Source organism: Mobula hypostoma, chromosome 6 (assembly GCF_963921235.1).
Source record: "Mobula hypostoma chromosome 6, sMobHyp1.1, whole genome shotgun sequence".
Classification (NCBI taxonomy): domain Eukaryota; kingdom Metazoa; phylum Chordata; class Chondrichthyes; order Myliobatiformes; family Myliobatidae; genus Mobula; species Mobula hypostoma.
The window spans coordinates 163,466,345-163,488,227 of record NC_086102.1 but is presented as its reverse complement, the minus strand read 5'-3'; the positions used below and the strand labels follow the sequence as shown (position 1 = coordinate 163,488,227).

Here is a 21,883-nt window from a genome sequence, read left to right as displayed (position 1 = left end):
TAAAAATATTCTTATTAAAAACGAATCTTCGCTGCCTGCTACTGGTTGTTTTCTTTGATAGGATCCGGGAAGGCAGCCTGAAATATATGTGATATACAAAAATGTTATTAATGCATTTGAAACAGAAACTGTAATTACATTTTCTTTCAGAACAAAGCCAGCGGCCCCTGGTCAATACGGACAAATTACAAATTCAATCCACAGAAAATCAGATAAAAACATTGCGTCTGGTGAGTTGTTTGATTTTTTTTTGTTCCCTTTTGCTTAACAGCTCTGAATTCCATGCGCCTTCGGATTCTGTGTGCAATTGAGATTTGTCAATGGAGAACTAGTTCGTACTTTTATGTTATGGCCATGAGAAAACAAAGAAGAAATGAAACATGTTGTTTGTACGGACAGGGTCGAGATACTTGGGTTCTTTATTTGTGGCTCTTCTCGAGATGTCGTCATGTTCTACTTTGAGCTGGAAGCAAACTTTTGAAAACTTATCGGTAATTCTAATAGCTTGGGTTGCATCTGTTAGTACTTCAAAAATATAGATCATATATCCACTCTGGAGCATATAGAATTGAAAATAAGATAAAGTGAACATTTGTTTAATCTCACCACTTTACTGCCATTCTTAATGTACAGAATGAGAATTGTTTATAGTTGGTCTTTAAATCTGCAGTATTTATCCAGCATAAAGATTTATGAAGTCTTGGGAAAGTGGTTCGTTCGAACAGTAACATTATCTCCCTCACCTTACTTTTGTTACATTGTTGCTTAATCTCTCTCGTTAAATTCAAATTAAATACGTTGCCATCAACTCTGCTTCTTTTAAATCGTACATCGCCCTTAGTTAACAGAATCAACACAATTGCTTTGTACTAAAGTACATAGTTTATAAGTTAATTAAAATACACGGCAGACTCATAAAATCAGCACTTCCTGTAATTTGTATATAAGGGCCGTATAACTCATGTAATCTTGGCAGTCTACATTAAATGTGTTTGCCTACGTACTCAATGTCGTATAAAATAAACTTCCCGAAAATAAGTTGAAAGGTGAATCGGGATGTAGTTTCTTTTATACAATCTCTCTGGCAGCCTGGGTTGCTACACCACAGTCGTGGAAAGAGTGCCAAATCATTCCACTTGAAATCCAAGTTTTTAAACGTCTGCCGTCCTGGAACCAGCCGCAGATTTGGAGGGGATTGCGTGATCCAAGCTGAAATATGGGCAGATGTGTCTAGGCAGCCGAATTCCTTGTCAGAAATGATCCGCAAAGTATAAACAAAATCAATATCGTTAAATTCCAAAAATAATCCTCAGCAATAGCTGAGGGCAATAAATATTTTCGTAAGGACGTTTTTAACAAAACATATTACATGATTAAATAATTTGTAGTTTACGTTTAAAATCACTAAGCAGATTACACTACACTGAATACACCCGCTAGTTGGTGAGTTTAACAAAATAAAAACATAAGCTTTCAAGTCTCCCTTTTTTGACTTCATACCTGAAATCAAATACTTGATTTCAAATTTGGCTCCCAACTTGCATTTATCAAAGATAATTTTCAGATCCTCCAGTTTAAGCCATACGATTCTGCTACATGTGAAAAGTTCGCCAGCTAAAACACATTTAAGATTCCTGGACTACTTTCAAAGCCTTATATAAAATCCTACTAGAGCTGGCGAAACGTAGGTAAAAAAAACTTGCGGAGTGTGGACATTCTTTTTCAGGTCTTTCCTCCTCCGCTCGAGCTATTTTACACTTCTGAGGATAACAGTTCTTTGGAAAGTGTTTCTTTCCCATTCTGAAGCGAAGCGTTCACGACTACGCAGCCATAAATTTTGCGTAGCACATAATGACAGGTGCATTGATATGCGCTGCTAGGATTCCGGCTTCTTAATAACTTTAACTAGGAGATAAATTTTAAATTTTAGGCTACCGGCTACTCTATTAATACATGAGTGAAAGTTAAAATAAATCGGAAGTAATTATTGGCCTAGTGTTTGGCTGAAAAACTGCAATTCAGACGCTCAGCCTTATACAAATAAAACGGTACAAGAACATTAAATAGTTGGACAGAACACAGGGAATATAGACAGGGTAAATATAGCAAATGGTGGACTATTGATGTGTCCTTGCGTTATCACAGAAGTTTAATTTGTGCCAGACCTTCTCCACGGTGAGAGTTGAAATTTTCGACAATGGGAAATGGAAATTTAGCTCATTGCCCTCCATCCTTTCATGAAACAGCCCACCCCCGCCCCCCCCCAACCTCACCAATTCGGCCTTCTAGCTTTCGTCATTGTTGAACTAACATTTTGCACTCATGTTAACAAAGAATATCGAATAATTTGCTGCTTTGTTTTTCGGCCACGCGTTCCACGATCGTAGATCATATATCTGGGAACACACCGAAAAAAAAGTGATGGTCCATATCAAGGTGTTACTTATCAAACCCCTGTATTAGGTGATGCACCCTTGCATTTAGAAAACATGTAAGGTAAGAAAGATCTGAAAGATGAACGCAGAAACAGTTGACCATTGTCCAAATGATTTATGGCCCATGGCTGCGATTTAGGTTCAAGCAGAGTTCACAAGCAGTTGGAGTTTCTGGGCCAGATTTTCAGCTACACTACAGTCTATTCACGTTACCTTAATATTAATGTTAGTTTTGATTCTCCGAAGATAACAGTTCCAAATGCACTGCAAACGAGAAAGCTGGTTGTGATGACCAAGTTTCAGAGCCCGCAGCAGTAGATAATACTGGGTCACTTTCTTATCTCTCACATAAAATACTGATTAGATGGGGAGACGGGGTGGGGCAAATAGAAATGTAATTAGATTTCAGATTTTAAAAAAGTCAAGCAAAGAGCAGAAATCTAATGCCAATTTTATTAAGCTAAAATGGCGAAATGGTCATGACGGGAAAGCTGGGTAACAAAATATAATAAAATATAACGAAAATGCCTAGAAACAAGTAACGGAAGGCTAAACAAAACATTGAATTACTTCTTTGAAGGGAACAGCAGAGATGTGCACGTGTGCCGAGCTGCAACTTTGGAGGCCACAGATCATAAACCTCATATTTCATTTTAATGTCAGGTCTTGTATGGCTGAAGGCTTTTTTTCCAAATGAATAGAAAATCTATTTGTGACGTGATATAGTAGCCAGATAAGTCATACGTCCAATTCTTGAGCCAGTTTATACAAGGATGTTTTATTTAAATGGTTTTGTAGACTAAGTATTATATTTGAAGCTTAAATCCAGGTCAATCATATTAGTGTTATGTTTCAAGTTTATGTGTTTTACAACGATTTGTTTCATAGTAACCATTTAATTCTAATCACAACAGTAACCTACTAGTTTACTACATAACTTAGGGCGATCTAAACGAGAACAAGGCACTTGATTCAATCAAAAAGGCCCGATTTTGTTGCTGACCACAACAACCAACCCCCAACTCTCTACCACCACCTCCCCCCACGCCCCCCACGCCCCCCGCCGCCCAGTTCACGCAGACATCGGCCATTTGGGAGGTTTCCTGACTACGTCAGGTTAATTCTGTTAAAAAAAGGCTACTGCCAAGAGTTTGTAAGAAATTAGATGTAATTATCTTACTAATGGCGCTGTAAGTAACTAAAGGACGTTTGTTTGATTGGAACTAGGGTACATAAAGTGCATATATATAATTTTTCGTCTGAATTCAGTTCCAATAAAACGTCTCTTGACTGAAAAGTTTGATGGTCAGTTAACGCTAAGAAGTACATCTATTCGTTACTTTATGTGATAGTTTAGCTGGGCTTTGTGTTATTTTAACATAAATATGTTAACATGAATTTATTTAATAATGTTATTTTGTGGACAATGCAATGATGCATTAAGTAGCGCAGAGCAAATGGTGAAATGCTGACTTGGTCATTTCTCTGTTTTTGATTGGAACAAAGAGTTTGAATAGGTGCTAGTTATACTTTAACTACAATGTCTATCCCCTGTCATAAAGCAAAACGAGCAACAGAAAGAAACATTAGCTTAAAACAAACCATTCTTACGTTGAAGGAAAGGAAGCCAACAATGGTGAGGGTACACTTCGCTGGTTTTTCAGGTTTTGGAACTGGTCCGATCCATCATGTCGAATGTAATAGCGTCCAGATCTCAGAATAAAACAGTCTGTACCCACAGCAAATGCTGCAGGCAAATAAGTCGCCTGTGACTGTGGTTTTTTCACTCTTTTTAAGAGGGGCCTTTTTGTTTCTCACCATTATAAAAATGGCCTCAATCAGTGAAGTCAACTGGAATAGCACTGTGTGTCCCACCGAAATCCACTTAGATCAAGCATGACAGGGACATATCTAGCGTTCTGTAATATCCATTAACTTTGAGATTATGGAATAGGAAAACTGCACAGTTGTTTTTTTTTGGTTCTAAATTTTGTGATATATTTCAAATGGTACAACTCATCATTTTTCTTAACATTCCTTTATATTATGATTTGGTAAATGAATTAAAAGGACAGTTTGTCTGTAGTGGATCTCAGTAAGTGGATAATGCAGTGTAGATTCAAATAATAATAATAAATTGCCAAAGAAGTGCAATGTAATTGTAATCGTTCATACATCACTTGAACTATGAGCATTTTATACAGCTTGTTCAAATTATCATAGAGAGCTGAGTATACAAACTGAAGCTAATTGCTTCCAACTGAAGGAGCCAACTCTTAAATTTATTAGAAAATTATAATAGTCTCTCTGAGTTTGTCAACTAATATATTTTATATTTCACTAACTTATTTATTGTCACATAAAAGAATAATTCTCAAACTTGTAAAGGAAAAAAATGATCAAGTCTGCTAATGACAAGATTGTGAAACATCATTCATAGGATGGATGTTTTATTTTAGTTTGTATGCTAAAGCAATTATGTTCTGAACATTTCACTCTATTATGTTTTGTTTTATAACATCCAGGAGCTCTGCATTCTGGCGATTGTTGTAAACGTGCTGTGTGATCAAAGGTGTCAATGCTATTCGATAAGGGTGTCAAGACCCTGTCATTTCGAAATAGCGAGATGCAAAAAGCAACTTACTATGACAACTCTGGAATATTTAGTGGTTATTCCTACCAAAAATCCAATACATATAACTACAGCTCAAGTCATCAAGCTTACCCACCGTCATCGGTTGACAATGATTATCAGAACTCAACGTGCCCAATTCAAACATCTAGTGCCAGAGCCCAATCCCATAAGCCCACTGATATAAATGGCAGCTGTATGAGAACAGGTGGCAGTCAAGGCACTGCCCAACATCCAAGCATCAGTGAGCCACAGCAACCACCTCCTTTGCCACCTTCACCCAATGGAAACAACGCTGCAACTCAGAAAAGAACCAAGTCCATTCCAAATTCTTCCAGCAGCCCGGCTGCTACCCTTACCAAGCAAATCTTCCCATGGATGAAAGAATCTCGACAAAATGCCAAGCAGAAAAACAGCTGCACAGTTGCAGGTATCTTACAGTAAATTGATTTTTAACTTTAAATTCCAGCAATCTTCTTAAAAATTGACAAGTTTATCAAAGAATGTCACATGAGGGAGCAGATTATCAAAGAATATCACACATTGGTGAGAGTATTTTCCTTCCTCTTGTAGCTAATGGCTGAAAAGTGTGAAGGAATTATCCAGAGATTTTTGGCAACATTCTGTAAATGGGCTTGCATTTGGTGATCTTGGTAAAGATATGGACAAACTAAAATAGATCTAGTTTAATAAATAACATTTTCTGAAATATTTAATCAAGAGAATGACTTTTGGCAGGAACGCTTAGAAATGTGATTTTCTGTTTGCTGGGCAGTGCACAGTGTATTCTCAATTTAAGCAATTCTTGGAAAAGGCTCAGATTATTCCACTTGATATCAGTGGACTTAGCCATAAGTGGATAAGACCTAACAAAATACACTACTGCAAAGATTTTGTCTGTATCTCTTTTAAATTTCCATTAATTTGAACTAATTTAAATTTATTATTGTAAACTTTCACTGATTTACAATGCCTGAAAATTCAGAAATTTGAAAGGACTTGACCTAAGTATACTTTAAATGTATGAGCGGACTTGAAAACATACTTCATATCCAAATATATATTCTCATGGGAACTCTCATTTGGAATCACTGTGATTTAAATAACAATAGCCATATATTATTCAATAGTTACAACAAACTAATATGCACATCTAGACTTCTGGTCACAGCGCCATATTTTCCATGGAAACTGATTTTTACTTTATGTACTATCTAAAAAAAGGGACCTTTTCTTCTCATATGTAATATTTAGTTTGGATTGGATTCATGATTAACCCCAAGTTTCAGAGAGCTACCTTCATCAAACAGATTAAGTTAAAGCAGGGAAGAACAAAAAGTAGTCTTATATTGCAATAGTTACAGTAATTTCTTAAGTCAATATTCTTATTTAAATTAATTTGGAATCAAGTCATATTTTGCCATGTTAATGGCATTTCAGTGGAAGTTCCCTAAACTGCATTGGCATTTCGCATTTACAGTGTACAATATCCGTTATGGGCCCCAGATATCCCAAAGTCGTTAACACTAGTGGAGTAATATAGTAGCATGGTAATTTTTTTGTTGCAATGTTACTGTATTTATTGCCTAAGAGATATAATTATAGCTTTTACATAGACAGCTCTAGGAATATGTGGTAGTATGGAGGAAAAATGTTAAAGAATTTTTTTAGTAAAAGTATTAGTTCCATATCAGAATAATTACACTTCATGTGTGTTTGTATATATATGTATGAATATTAACATATTTTCATTCTGCAGGAGACAATTGTGAGGATAAAAGCCCACCTGGCCCAGCCTCTAAGAGAGTCCGTACAGCCTATACCAGTGCACAGTTGGTTGAACTGGAAAAGGAGTTCCATTTTAATCGTTATCTGTGTCGTCCTCGTCGAGTTGAAATGGCAAACTTATTAAATCTAACTGAACGGCAAATAAAGATTTGGTTCCAGAACAGAAGAATGAAGTACAAAAAAGATCAAAAGGCAAAAGGGATCATGCACTCTCCAGTTGGACAGTCTCCAGACAGAAGCCCACTTTTAAATGCTCCAAATAATATTGGATTCTCAAACCAGCTCCCCACTGTCAACAGTTTGAATTACGAAGCTCATTCTCCAACATCTTTCACCAAATCTCAGCAGAATATGTATGGCTTGGCTGCTTACACGGCACCTCTTAATAGCTGCCTACCCCAGCAGAAGAGGTATCCTGGTACAGAGTATGAGCATCATACAATGCAAGGCAATGGAGGCTTTGCTAACCATAATTTGCAAGGCAGCCCTGTGTATGTTGGAGGGAACTTTGTTGATTCAATGCCAGCTTCTGGTCCTATGTTCAACCTTAGTCATCTTCCTCATCCTTCATCAGCCACTGTGGACTATAGTTGTGCTGCACAAATACCAGGCAATCACCATCATGGACCATGCGATCCCCATCCCACGTATACAGATCTGACTACTCATCACACAGCTCAGGGAAGAATTCAAGAAGCACCCAAACTAACACATCTGTAACGGACTAGCATGGTCTGCCAAGCGATGCTACTTCGCTTTTTTATTACCTCATTTGTATCAGATATTCTCCTGCTATGAGACTGCCACAGTATTTGTCCATCACTCATTTTCTACCCACCACATTGCTTTTCTGTGTTTATTTAAGGGTCTACACATCAGCCATCCCTTTCAATAAGATCCTATCATAATACAGAATGCAAATAGAGGGAAAATTGCTTGAAATAGGTGCTTTTGAAGGTAAGACATACAAAGTCAGTCTTCAGCAAACTCTTCTTAATGTGAATTTTAAAGACTAGTGTTCTATACTAGTGGTATTCTGTCTGTAACTGGTCTTACTGCCCAGAACCCCAGCTATGTACTCAGCAATGAACAAACTGCATTCAACAACATTAATATGTATTTATTATTTTAAGTCAAAATCAAAAAGATTTTTCTATGACTTATTTATCCTTGTCTTAATGTATTTATGTGAAATTTATAGAGCTTATACAATCTGACTTTGACCTGTTTAATCCATGTCTGTTACAATCATATTTCTCCTCTTTAGTAAACCTGGGTTTAAACTAGATGAGAGGATAGTTTTTGAGCAGTTGTATCAGTGGCTGGTGTTTGTAGATTATGTAAGTATTATCTCTGAAAGCAAATTGTAAGTTATAACTGTAGTAAATCAGAGAAAATGTGACACTACAGGATAGACAACACATTTCTATAAGAATACTTTATTTCAACTGTCTGGTACGATTTCAACGGATATTTAGAATAAAACGGTGTTCTTTGAACAAACATGTAGCCTTCATTTATGAATGCACCACATCAGCTTTACGCCTCGCCATCTTGTCTCCGCGCTTCTCCTTAATACACCACAAGCTAGCTACAGTCACCGGTTGGTCGGGAACTGAGCTCTTTGTGCGGAGCTGCTTTCTGTGTCAATATGTATTTGCAAAGTGATATACTGTCATGTTCAAACGCGCCAACGAGTGACAAGCGTGGCTTTTTGTTTCACTTAGAAATGTAATATTGATACATTCAAAAGAAATTTTAAGAGACGGGCGCACAAAATAATAAGGTGGAAGCAGAAAGAATGGAGACAAGGAAGAAGGCAAAAAGGCATGATATAATTATAGTAGGGAATAATATCATGCATTGGTTATCCTAATAAATCCCGTCTTCTTCCTCCTTTTACTTTTCCTCAATATCTAGTATCTAGTATCCGTGCCATATTAAATATTTCCATTGATATAACTTTAAGCATAAGAGTGAATTTAGTAAATATTGTTCCATTTCAAAGATAGTCCGTAATTAAGCCAGCTGTAATTAATGTAAAGAATATTACTGTGTTAGGGAGACGGCCGTGCCTCGCTGCCTCATCCGATGCTGCCCGGGTCAATTGGCCCAGTGTAGCGCAGGGCGGTGAGCGCCTGCGGGAGCCGAGACGGCTCCAGGTCACTGGCTGTCGTCTCCTTCCACACCAGTCACCCGCAACCCCGATCCACGCACCGCCATTTTGTTGCCAAGCGGAGCAGGGCTGTGGATATCCCTTCAGCAACAAAGACATCCCCCATGCAGCCGAAATAAAGTGCATGTCCCTGCTTTAAGTGGCAAATAAAACGTTCACTTTCCAAATTTGAATTTGAATCCGTCGGCGCTTTGGGGAAGAAAACAATCTAACTCCCTTTTGTTGGGTATCATTACATCAGAAAGCAGCATATCATTTCAATTTTCTCTTAGTTTAATTTAATTAAGCCCCTCTAACTTTTTTCATTTATAACTTCTGTTGACAAGGTAGAGCTCGACATGTATGCAGTGCAGATTATAATGCACAACAAACAGTTCCTTAGTGTCTTGTAACGCCAACGCTGGAAAGGGCTCCTTCAGCCTAGTTTTCTTATTATACCACCCACACGGCAAAAAAAAAATCAAATGTTGTCTTTCTAGCAGAAAGGAATTAAGTCACCCACTCCGCAACTTTCTGAAAGCCTGCGAAATCCATTGGCATTACACGAATACAATGTAGCACTTCGATTTTTGAGCTCCAAACGTTCTGCGAATGTGAGTGGAAAATATAACAAATATTGTGCTTCTTAATTTGCCAATAATGTGTTACAGAATACGCAGCCCAAGGCTTTAAGTGGGAAATAATTTACAAATATTGTTATAAAATGTGGAAAGTTCGTAAATCGCGACAGCTGTGTTCAGATAGAATCCCCGAGATGTTACTTCGCAAAGATTAAAAAAATGGCTTGTGGGTGTTTATGAAAGCAACAAATAACATATGAACGAGGAGTCATTTGTAAACAGGGCGTGCTGCTCCATATGGGTGAATTGTATCGTACTTGTTGAGACTGTACAGACACCGAATAAATTGCACAATTAAAACAAATTCGAATGGCCCAAAGGGGGGAGAAGAAAGTAAAGTTGGAAATGTTTACCATGCTAGTTTATATTCATGCTAAAATCCAGAATGTGCCTGAAAGTAATTCCCTTATTTGGCTTTGCCAGCTTCAATTGTCCAGCGCACTGCTTTGACCACAGCTTGTGTTCATTCTTCTATGAGGAATAGTCTTGCGATGTTTGTCAGAGCGCCGAAGATTAATTGATTTGTCGTTCATTACTCCACTCCATGCATTTGTTAGCAGGACTCTAGACTCGAGTGTTCTTTTCTGCTCCATGATCCAGCCACCCACCAAGAGAAGAATATTTTGTAGCCGTACAGGTTCTACATTATGGAAGCGCTTCTTCTCTACCCTATTATATAATATGACCCGTAGAAGGCAGAGGAAATGTTACCTACACCTTTATATATTTTATTTCAGAATCACCGAGAAAGCCAGGCTTATTTTCCACCCTTGTCATTGGTTAAGGCAATCATGTGACGATAAAATCAGCCTCATCTCAACGTCGTGACCGTGTATTCAATAGACTTAGTTAATAATAGCACGGTCCCTTTAGCGTTTGCAATCAGTACATTTTATAAATACACATTTTCAAAGAAATTGTCAAATAAGCAATTTTCTACCGATTCTGCCCGAGCAGAAATGAGCAACGAATTTGAGCGTGAGGTTGGTTTTATCAATAGTGAGCCATCGCTTGCCGAGTGTCTGACATCCTTTCCTCCTGTAAGCGAGACATTTCAAAGTTCATCAATCAAGAACTCGACGCTTTCACATTCGACACTGATTCCTCCTCCTTTTGAGCAGAGCTTCTGCAGCTTGGACCCCGGTAACACACACCAAAATGGGAAAACCCACACTTCAAAAGGCATTGGTCGGGACACGTTAGGGGACAAACCTCTGGAATACCCGTGGATGAGAGAAAAGAAACACCTCAAGAAAAAAACAGTCCCTGCGCCAGGATCATTCTCATCTTGTTCTTCCAATGAAGGTCGGGTCAATAATATTTACTCTTATTTTTGAAAAGATTGCTACTCAGAGGTCGTAGTTTTCTTTTAAAAATTGTCAATTCTGAAGCAGAAACAGAGGTTTAATTGACTGAAAGGTGTCATACCTAGAAGATGCTCATCCCTTCCCCTAACAATATTCAAAAGATAAAACTCTCCTGAGCTTGTAAGCGAGTGACTACTGGACTATATAGCAGATAAACAGTATCCTCTCTCTCTTGCCTTATCTAGGCCATGATTTAAGTGGAAACCTTCTATGTCACGGAGACGGCCATTTTATGTTGCTGGATTATTCGGTTGAAATTGTGATGATTTATCGAAACTTTTCTTTCTTTGTTACAGAAAATGAAGAGCTTAATGAGCCGGATAACGGGAGTCCTTTTGACAGCTCCAGGAGGCTACGAACCACTTACACTAACAATCAGCTGTTGGAGCTTGAGAAGGAATTTCATTACAGCAGATATCTTTGTAGACCACGGAGGGTAGAAATCGCAGCTCTCCTCGATTTAACAGAAAGGCAAGTCAAAGTCTGGTTTCAGAACAGACGCATGAAACACAAGAGACAAACTCGATTCAAACAAAGTCAAAACGGCGATTCAAAGCGCCATTTTGCCAACAATGTTAATCAGAGTGGATTTTCCACGATAAGTTTTGAGACACCTGTAAACAAATCTTTGAATTCAATAGACAGTGAAAACAATTCAAAGCAAGATATTTGTGGTTTTACACATAAAGATGCATTGAGTGATATCGGCAGTGACCTGCTCAGTGTTGTTGGCACTTCTCTGATCTCCACTGATGGAGCCCAGAGCCTTACTTTTCCTCAGAGTTCAGATGAAACAGACTGCCTGCTACCTATGTTGAAGAACTGCTCGACTGGAACAAGCCCCAGCAGTCCGGAGAGTTTCAGTATTCCATCTCTGGAGGATTTAGACAAAATTACAATCGAACCCCGTCTAGATCTTATAGAAGAATTACCTCAAATGTCTTTGTTGGAAAACGAAGACACGCTAGTTATTCCCTCTAACGTGTTTGACTTTTTAAGTGATAGTTTTAGTTCCACTGATTTGCAGCAGCTCCAGTTTTAGTTCGAATTCCTGATTATGCACAGGCAGACAGACAGACAGACAGACACACACACACACACACACACACACACACACATACACACTGCTGAGATACTTTAATAGCTGCTGTTTCCAATAACTACGAACTAATTGGAATGTGGTGTCATTTATTACAAGCCCCTTAGTTTAATACATAATCAACTGGACTTTCAGCTCAGACATGCCATGAATGAAAAAAATGAGTTCAAAATAAAACAAATGTAATGAAGTACAAGAAATCAAACTATTTTCAATATTTTATTTTGAATAATATAAATATTTCAAATATTGCAGATTTTCCAAAACGAATTACATGTTCTTAATTAACAAATTATATATTACTTTGTGTAAAAAGTATGCCAGCAAAAATAAAAGATTGTATTTGAATGTCTGTCCTGACACTGCTGATCACTCGATCTGCGTCAGTCCAAAATCCAAATCAGCGATATTCCTGGAAAATAAGAAATATTTCAAAAATCAACAACAAGTAAACAACAATAATAATATGTGTATTCTGGCTGAAACAAAACTCATTGCTCATGTTAGACATTTCATTCCTTAGAATAACTGGTTGTGATGGAAAACATTAATTATAAATTGTGTATCTTCTTTTCCCCAGACTTACTAATTTTAACGTTATTGTTTAAAGAAATCTGGTGTTAGAAATAACTATAAGACTGATTTATTTTTGGCCGCATTGTTCATCGCTATTCATAATTAAAAATTAAGGCTTCTTCTGACGTTTAAAGTCGAAAAAAATGCTGTAAAGGTCCTGATCATCCGTAAGATGCAATTTATAATTGTCAAGATACTCTGTTATTACAGCATTGTTCCTAAAGAAAACTCTTAGCAATCCCAAGTGAATGATAAGCGAGGAAAGGCGCCATTTTGTTAGACGAACAATATTTAGCACTTGAATAGTCAAATATATAAAGAGATGGTAGAACAAAGACTCCACAAATAACTGGATTTCCAGTCTCCGAGTACGGTACCTCCAAAGAAATGTATGGCATTTGGAAATATAAACAAATCATGAATAAAGCTCCAACGCTGAATAAATGTGAAAACAAAGCAAAATTGTATTTCAACTGGCCATCACTTCTTTATGTTCTATAATTTTGGCCGGATTAGCTCGTTGCGAGTTTTGTGTATATTTCCAAATATTGCGCACTTATTCACCGAAAAATATATTTTGGTAAAATCCCAATTATTACATCCAAAACATTTCCGTGTAACCGCTGATAAGATCGGCCCTGTAGAGTAATTGCCAAAACCTTGATCCAAAAATTCTTGTATTGTGAAAAACACGTCTCCAAGCCATATATCAATTGAATTTATGACTTCATGAAATTTACTGAGCATGCCATTGGCTGAAACTCGTGCAAAAAGAAATAAAATGCTTCACAGTCTAAGGCAGAAATTTATCAATTATTTCGAAGATGGAAATAACACGTGCTTTATAAAACGGTTACCTTATGCGGCCAGCATAACAAAGAATAACTGTATTTTGAAAAGACATGCAGCTTTTAAGTGCTTAACACGCCCACGGACATTTTTGTTAGTTACCAATGCTGACTGCCAGTATTGCGCTTTGAAGCGCCCACAATGGATATTTGTAATGGCCAATAAATATTTATTTTTCAAAAACCCTTTAATGCCTTATTTTACCGGAGAAAACGCTGTTCTGTGACAGTCCAAAAATAGGGGTCTGTTTCCGTTACACAAGGCAGCATCGTGCTTTTTTATCGTTGTAAGGGCTGGAGAATGGTCGTACATCGTTTCACATTTCAGCATCAACAGTCACTATATAGTAACAAAGATTTAAAAAAAAAGTTTGTTATTAATGTGAAAACCGAAAATCTACGTTAATTTAATTACTTGCTTATTTGGCACCGTTAGAAACTATACATTAGAATGAGTTATTAATCCTCTGCAAATAATCTCTAATTTCACTTTTGATTATAGCAAAGATGGTAAACACTTTTCATTTAACTGTAATGTGTTTCCATCTGCATTAAATGCTGATGAAATTAGCAATAAATTCACTTAATTATTCTCCAACTCAAAATGCTGTGCTTTCGTTCCACATTGTTAAGGTCATCTGCCCAGCTCGTTCACAGTAAAAAGTGACTCTTCGATCGGCCTAATTTATGAAGGTTTTACTATTTAAGTTAGTAGCAAACAATAAATGTTCCCCCCCAAAAAAAATATTAAATTCCCTCTGAACAAAAAGGCATGACATTGTTTACTGTTCTTGGTAACAAACAGCAGCTCTCCAGGAACCTCAGAGCAAACGGTCATGTGACAGCAAAATCGGTCGTCATATTTCATGTTTATATTGACAACAGGCTGGTATATTTACAACCACTATTTCCGTTTATTTTACAAACATGAAGGCTGTAAAAGCGCAATTGTAAATGAAAAGGAAGGCTAATTTTGGAATTTGAAACAACGTATTAGCAAATAAGGAGTTGGGCTGAAAGACTTGCAGCTAACTCTGGATGCATGGCTGTCAGTGGGGCATTGTTAAGAGTTCATCAATCATGAAATCTGCACTTTTCCCTCGACAGCAGTTCCTCCTACTTTAAAGCAAGCCAAGGCCAGCTGGGATCCCTCCAGCAACCGCTGCCAAAGCGGACAAATGCGAAAACGAATAACACAGCAGTCTAATCACACCACAGACGAAACCTTCTGTACGGCCAGCCTTCGACAAATCTGGATCCCTCGTTACTGCTCGTTAAAGAGGGTAAAACGTTTCAAGGACATCAAAAATTCTGGCATGGATGCGAAAGCTATGTGTGCTTAAATTATTTTCATGTATGACTGCTTTTGTGGTATTGGGTCATTTGCATTAACCTTTTAAAAAGTAGCACTATTACTTCTGGGTTCAAGGAATCCCTAAAGTATAAAACATACTATACTTTATTTACAACCTTCCGTTTCCCCTTGTCGATTCATAATACAGTTAATGAGAAACTAATATAATTGCTATTTCTGTCGAAGTAGTACAGTGACTGAAAGAGAAAGAGTTTTATTTTTGGTGTTCAATGAAGAACCCGACTTAGGACAGGACAGCCAGCTTCAAACGGCACAAAAATAAGAGCAAAACTATTTCACGGACAATGTTGAGTTTCCTGACAAACTGAAGAACGCGAAGCAACCGCGATCCAAACGCTTATTTTTTTTAAATTACCCTTTCAGCTCCAGATGTCGGTCGCTTGCGTACCAACTCCACCCCCCCACTACATCGCATGCCCACCCCCATCTTATCTCCGCCCCATATGGTTACAGCGTTAAGATGGAAGCTAACCTCATACACTTTCATGTTTTTATTGGAAAGCGTGGGAAAAAATGCTGACATAGTTATTTTGTCATACATGCCCCTAACCAAATGAGTAATGCGTACTTGGAGAACTTTTATCTCCAAATTGTTGGCCAAGTATTGAAAAGCCACATCCTCTGCGTCAGCAGCTAAGCTGTCTAGCATCGAGTGAATCAATATGCTTAAGTGCCGTGAATACGAAAAAGGGCGCCTTGCTTTAAATCCACATAAACACTTTGAGTTGGGATTCGTCCAACACAATATATTAGTGTGAACATAATCTGTAATGAAATAAGCGTGCACTCAGCTTCTGATTTGTCACTCAATACCATCTCCAGTCACTTTCACCTAATACTGCCCCCAAAAAATGATTTGCTTTCAGATTTATTGCAACTACTAGCGAGAGAGATTCTAGAAGGAGGTTGACAGGTTTTCAAACAAAAGTTCCCAGTTTGTAGAAGTAACCAAGTACGTGGGGGCTATTACGGCCCATTCATGATAAAATAATGGAATTGCCTTTAAATTAAACAAATATTCATGGGGCTGACTGCTTGTTCGAATAATCAATCAAAACTGTTATGCAGACTTGCGCGCAGTGGTCCAAAGAAAGCAACGTCACAAAACTTCCAATATTATTTGGATATGGAACACATACATTTTCAAAGAATTTTTGGAAATCGGAGCTTACTTTTCGTATTTGGGCGCACACTTAATAAAATATAATTGTCATCGGTAAAGTAAATGACTGGGAAATGTATCACTTTCAATGCTACATTAACTGCTTCAAAGTAACAGTGGATGTATCTTTGAATGTTAAACATACAGGCAGACGCGTGCTATGACACTGATACTAGCATAAGTGAACAGGCATTTGCTGTGGATTCCTATTCTTCACCATGGCTCAGGAAATGTCCACAATCGCAATTGAAAGAACAATCTAAATATATGGAAATGATTGTGTTTGCAGCCAATCTGAGAAACAACAAAATTGATATTGTGCTTTTTAATGTGTCATTAAAATAAGAAACAGCATGTTAATTTAATTACTATATTTTAACTATGATCATGCTTGAAGAGTATTTTCTTTGGCGACTTGGGACCTGCTGAATGGGACGTGAAAGGCGCTGTATAAATGCAAATCTTTAGTATGTTGTTATATTTTTCTTTTTTTTTAAAAAAAAGTAGTTTCGAACGCTGTGTATATCCTTCACACAAAAAAAAACAGCAGAGGTATATTAGCAGACAAATGTGAAGTGAATGGGAATGCGCATTTGCTGAATTGTGTATGCAGGAATTTAGTCATTTGCAAATCCCGTGGTAACTGTATGCTTTCAAAGACCTCAAACTCACTTCCTTCTGAATTATGCATAACAGTTTTTTTTAATCTGGCCACAACATGGACGGTAAGAGCTTTTCCACGCCGAGCCTTTTACTCAAACCGCAGAATAGCAACATAAGCCTTCATCAAGATCCCATCGCGTAAGACACGAATACAAAATAAAAGGGTGGAAAAGCTCAAGTTGTCGACTTTAAAAAATAAGAGAGAAGCATTAGAATTCACTTGAGGATTGGGCGGATGGACAGACATAAAAACACAAATATAGAGATAAGCAGACATACGATGCCGTGGACATTGATTTTAAATTCATCATACCTCACACTGGTCATATACGTACAGCTTTTTTATACTATTGAAGAAATTTGCTTCAAATGGCTGTAGTTCTGTGCTAAACTGGCTAAAGAAAGTGTCAACAAGGTAGTTAAATGATTTTATAATGCATACTGCCGCTGGCGATGCTATCTGCTCTGTACACGCCTTGCTAGAGGATGTTTTGACAGGCGAACAGCGTCCACTCAGCTCCTACCACGGAAATACGCCAGGGCAGGGCGAATTGAAATATTAATTTGAATTAAAATATTAATTATTAATTTAATTAAAACATTAATTTGCAGCATCGATTTCACCTAACAAATTTAATCACTCCATTATAGTTAGGTTTTTTTTTAGTTTAATATCTTTTCATCGTAAATGAAATGATATGCTTAAATTATATTTCTTACGGCATGCCTCATACCTTATATATAGCAGGGTGGTAGAAGAACTCAGGAATAGTTACTGCTAGATCTGGTCAGTCAAATACACAAACCTGCGACAGCAAAGGAACGTTCTGACTTCTATTTCAGTACTTATTTTACATAATTATACTTTAATTAATGGATTTACTGCACTTTCCATACAACCTAATGACATTAATAATGATTGACACATTTCCGATTGTAAAGGCAAGGACTGCTCTATTCTGTTATACCGCTGACCAAGTTACTTTATACGTTTATTTTATTGTTTAAATAATGTAGAGCAGGCCCCAATGTTAATATTAGGAAATTCGCGATTCGCGGGATTATCAAATGTAATTTGATAGTTTATTTTAAACAATACGGTCTTTTAAATAATCTCAACAGAGCTGACTATGACGTTGCCTAGGCAATGCTGTGAAGAAATGGTACCTACCAGACAGTAGGCTCTAAATTATAATAAAAATAGCATTTCCTTGAGATGAGCTGTAGACTGCACACCGAGTTGGAGAACGAAACCCTGCCTGTATTCCTGAAGCTACTTAAACGGCCTTGAGGCAGATTCTGTCATTGCTGATTTGTTTGCAATGTAACTATAGTAACTCATTTCGTGACTCTGCCAGGAGTGTACCGCTGGCTGACACAGACGGAGTACGCGCCACCACCACACTCTCATTACTCTGCACGGCACAAGCGACCCCGGGTAACAACAAGGTCCTACCTCTCAAAGGGCTTTCGGAGAACCGACCGCCGCATGGACTTGGCCGGCGGACGTCCCTGCGTGCCGTCTTCATGATGTGATCCTCATAGAAGATGAGTGGAATGAGGAGTCCACTCCTTTCGATAATAAGCGACGACCTCCGACCGCCATGGAATAGCTCCGCTTGCGCTTGCGTTGATTGGTGGACTACGATCACGTGACTTCCCTGCTCAATATTAGGAATATTTACTTCCTCTGCTTTGCAAAGTCAAGGATCTGCCATGGTGATCGGGGATAGACAGTAGCGCCCAACATTCCATTCTCCTCTAGCCCAGCATTGGAAGAATGAACTCTTATTTAGAATATATTCCCAGTGCAGATATTCTGACGTTTTCTCCAAAGTTCTGTCGCAGTAATTCTCCTTCTGTCTCGTTGAAGCAGTGCACCGGAGAAGGTCGGTACATAGCACTTGGACCGGAAGGTGATCCATCTCCCAGCCGTCATCACCTTAATCACCTTCATCAGGCCGTACCGGGTAGCTTCGAACTTTCCTGCAACTCCTCTCCAACTGCAGACATTAACCTCTTACCTCCGAGTCATCACGGCTGCGACTTTGCTTATGCTGCTAACCAGCAGCTGGATGACACTGGGGGACTTATCCCATACACCACCTCTGTTTACTCGGGAGGCACATCTTATCCGATCAGTACGCGCCAGCACGAGTACAGTGTCTTTGGTGAGCAGGAGCGGGAGCAGGAGCAATACCAAAGCTATGGCAATGAGTTCGCAAACTTTTACTCCGGGCAATATCAGAGTCTATCCCCTTCTCAGAGCATCTACCAGAGTCCAGAGTCTCCCACAATGGAAAAGATCCTCACTGCAAATACCTTCGAATGGATGAAAGTGAAGAGAAATCCCCCCAAAACAGGTCAGTGTAAAGCCCTGTGGGTGACCTCTTCGCCTGTGGATCTGCGGTCGCGCGGGTGTCTTCTGTTAGGTATGTCCGAAGCAATAATTATGTTAACCCTTAAAACGAGACAGTAATCAGCAAGGGTGAGGTCGATTCTTTTTGCTTTCCATATTCATATCGCTGGCAGTAATTTTATCTGAGCATGAGAAAAGTGAACCAAATCGTTCTAAATACAAATTACACGGGGAAAATGCCAATGCTGAAATGTACTTGCTAACTAACTTGTCTGTGCTTTCCACGAAATGCTATACATAACCATACTGTATGTCCTTTGTAGCCAAAGCAACCGAGTACGGGGTCGTCAGCTCTCCAAACACAGCTCGTACAAATTTCACCACCAAACAACTGACGGAACTGGAGAAGGAATTTCATTTCAATAAATACTTAACTCGAACCAGGCGCGTGGAAATAGCTAACGCCTTACAACTCAGTGAAACCCAGGTGAAGATTTGGTTCCAGAACAGAAGAATGAAGCAAAAGAAGAGAGAGAGAGAAGGCCTCCTGGCCAGTCTAACCTGTTTAGGCAGCAGTGACGACTTACCGTTCATAAAAACTTCTGAGAAATTGGACTCTACCTCGCCGTTCCCCTCGTCACCAACAAAGGGCACGTCAGATTCTCTGAAACTTGCTGAATTGAAATAACTTGCTCTGGAGAGAGAAAAAAAATCAGAACAGTTCTCAAACCACATAATTTACACAAAAATACCTGCCACAATATATTCGAATCACTTAGAACACGACAATAATTTTCACGTTTATTATATAGCCAGAAAGTGAAGCCTTTTTATATGTTGGTTTGAGATATACTTAAATGACGTAGCTATTGAACTGGGTATTATGAAGTTTAGTCGATATCTTCACTTTGACCTGCAATGTGTATTCACAAATGTACCATTCAAAGTTAAAAGCAAACGTGAAACCACATGCATGACTCAACTGGTGATGGTAAACCTTCAGAACACGTTTGCACAAGCTGTCAGTCAGATGTTGTAAGCTCTGACCATGAATAGGCTGCCTCAGTGTTGCAGGTTTATTTCTCTATATACTGCCTTGTGAGATTGTTACTTTGTGAGGAGTAAATTGTTTACATGTATGGTATTTTTATTGATTTATGTGTGATGACAATGAGAATGTACCGTAGCATGTTTGACACAGGTCCTCAATTGGTGGAATTTGCACAATTTATGCCTCAGGTTGAAAGGTTGCAGTTGCTGCTATGTAACTTTGTGCCTATCTACAGTTCTTTTACTAATAATAGTAAATATGATACTTGGATACTCTACCTCCATTATATACTACTGTAAGTTAAAGAAAATGTGATCACGTTGTATTTTGCTTTATTATATGAATTGACTTAAAAGCCTATAATTTTTAATCTGTGTCAGGAAATAATTTGTCAGCTTTCGTATTGTTATTGTACAACTAATGTCCAAGGTTGAGAACGTAAACACAAATTTGGAATAAAATATATTAGATTATTTACTTACTGTTCCAATTATTTTATTCTTTTTCTCTCCAATTGCAGTACTTAATTAGGCCAAATGTATTCGAAAAGACATTTGAAATTTAACTCAAGGAAGAAAATCTTCCTTAGCAGTTCAATGCAAATTTGAAACACAATGTACAGCTCCAGTGAGCTTAAGGCCTTGCCAACTAAATTAACAAAGAGGACTGCAGTCTGCAACATATAATTGAAGTGTGGATGGCTTCCATAAAGTAAAATCAAGGTATTACTTTAACTTTCACTGTTATTGATATTTTAATATTTATTTAGGCAATATTTACTTAAAGGACATAGGACACTTGCTTTCTCTCCAAAGGCAGGAAAGAGAAGCAAGCTTTTGCATTATTAACAAGTTATAATGAACCCACTTGGATGGAACATCTTAGCTCAGCACATTTCTCTGCATTGATCAATACACTTAGAAAAGGGAAACATTCATTTCACTTCCTGAGCAATTGAAGAAAAGGTGTTCATTTTTGTAGCATGTGCTTGAACGTTTTGATGGTGAGGTCAATGGGCCTTGCCGAAATCACTCAGTTACAGACAGGTTCCTCATCCTTGGTACTCGTCAGAAAAACAAGGCAGCGGAGACATAAATTACTTCGACCGATAAGAAATCATTTCACAATTGTAAAAAGGTGTGTTATAAAATGGAACGGTTTTGCTGCTGAATATCAAAAGGCAGTTGTATAATTTGTTAAAATTACACTATCAATTTTAATTGTATCTATTTCATGATTATTCACAGACAGCTGTATTTGAATTACCACTTACGTTGGCAGCTTGCTGTGGATAATGCTGCATCAATGTTTAATATACAGCTGTATCTATATTTAAAGCACAACCATTTAATTAGACAATTGAATCTGCGTTTAAATCGTCACTGGTTGGTTGTACAGGTGATGATGGAGATGATGACAATAATTTCGGGCAATGATCATCGACATGCTTGACGTAACTTGAAATTGAGCGTGTAGCTAGAGCATCAAAGGAAAATAAGTTGAGATAAGTAAAAGAACTTGTTTTTATACAACACCTTTCTTTCAACCTCATACGCCGGCAGTGAAGTGCTTTTGAAATATATGAACCTTGACAAAGCATTTACACATCCACACATGTCAATATCATTTAAGGTTAAGCTTGTGATTATCAGTACGTCCTTGGATAAGTCCAACATCCTTTTTTTAGGTTCAATTTCAATGTGTATTTAAAAATGTGTTTTTTTTCCCGCAA

At 37.9% G+C, this 21,883-nt stretch overlaps 3 protein-coding genes and 1 long non-coding RNA gene across 7 annotated transcripts in view; 3 read left to right on the top strand and 1 right to left on the bottom strand.

Moving 5' to 3' along the window:
• hoxd3a (homeobox D3a) overlaps positions 1-8,335 on the top strand; it is a 36,040-nt gene extending 27,705 nt beyond the window's left edge. For all 4 annotated transcript variants that reach the window (XM_063052111.1, XM_063052110.1, XM_063052112.1 and 1 more), the window contains 3 exons: positions 151-230; positions 4,961-5,497; positions 6,827-8,335. In XM_063052111.1, the coding sequence (XP_062908181.1) occupies positions 5,014-5,497; positions 6,827-7,575 (1,233 nt within the window). In that variant the 5' untranslated portion in view covers positions 151-230; positions 4,961-5,013 and the 3' untranslated portion in view covers positions 7,576-8,335. The remainder of the gene's footprint in view (positions 1-150; positions 231-4,960; positions 5,498-6,826) is intronic.
• Positions 8,336-10,610: 2,275 nt separating this feature from the next.
• Positions 10,611-12,231, top strand: LOC134348553 (homeobox protein Hox-A2-like). The gene is made up of 2 exons (XM_063052114.1): positions 10,611-10,956; positions 11,315-12,231. Exons 1-2 carry the CDS (start codon positions 10,611-10,613, stop codon positions 12,058-12,060), a joined length of 1,092 nt encoding a protein of 363 aa, XP_062908184.1. The 3' UTR covers positions 12,061-12,231.
• A 127-nt stretch (positions 12,232-12,358) lies between these two features.
• LOC134348563 (uncharacterized) lies at positions 12,359-18,394 on the bottom strand. The gene is made up of 3 exons (XR_010018445.1): positions 18,198-18,394; positions 13,747-13,881; positions 12,359-12,529 (listed from the first exon to the last, which is right to left on the bottom strand). It is a non-coding gene; the product is annotated as an uncharacterized LOC134348563 (long non-coding RNA).
• A 110-nt stretch (positions 18,395-18,504) lies between these two features.
• Positions 18,505-20,574, top strand: LOC134348554 (homeobox protein Hox-D1-like). The gene is made up of 2 exons (XM_063052115.1): positions 18,505-19,104; positions 19,424-20,574. Exons 1-2 carry the CDS (start codon positions 18,522-18,524, stop codon positions 19,786-19,788), a joined length of 948 nt encoding a protein of 315 aa, XP_062908185.1. The 5' UTR covers positions 18,505-18,521; the 3' UTR covers positions 19,789-20,574.
• Positions 20,575-21,883: the final 1,309 nt, after the last annotated feature.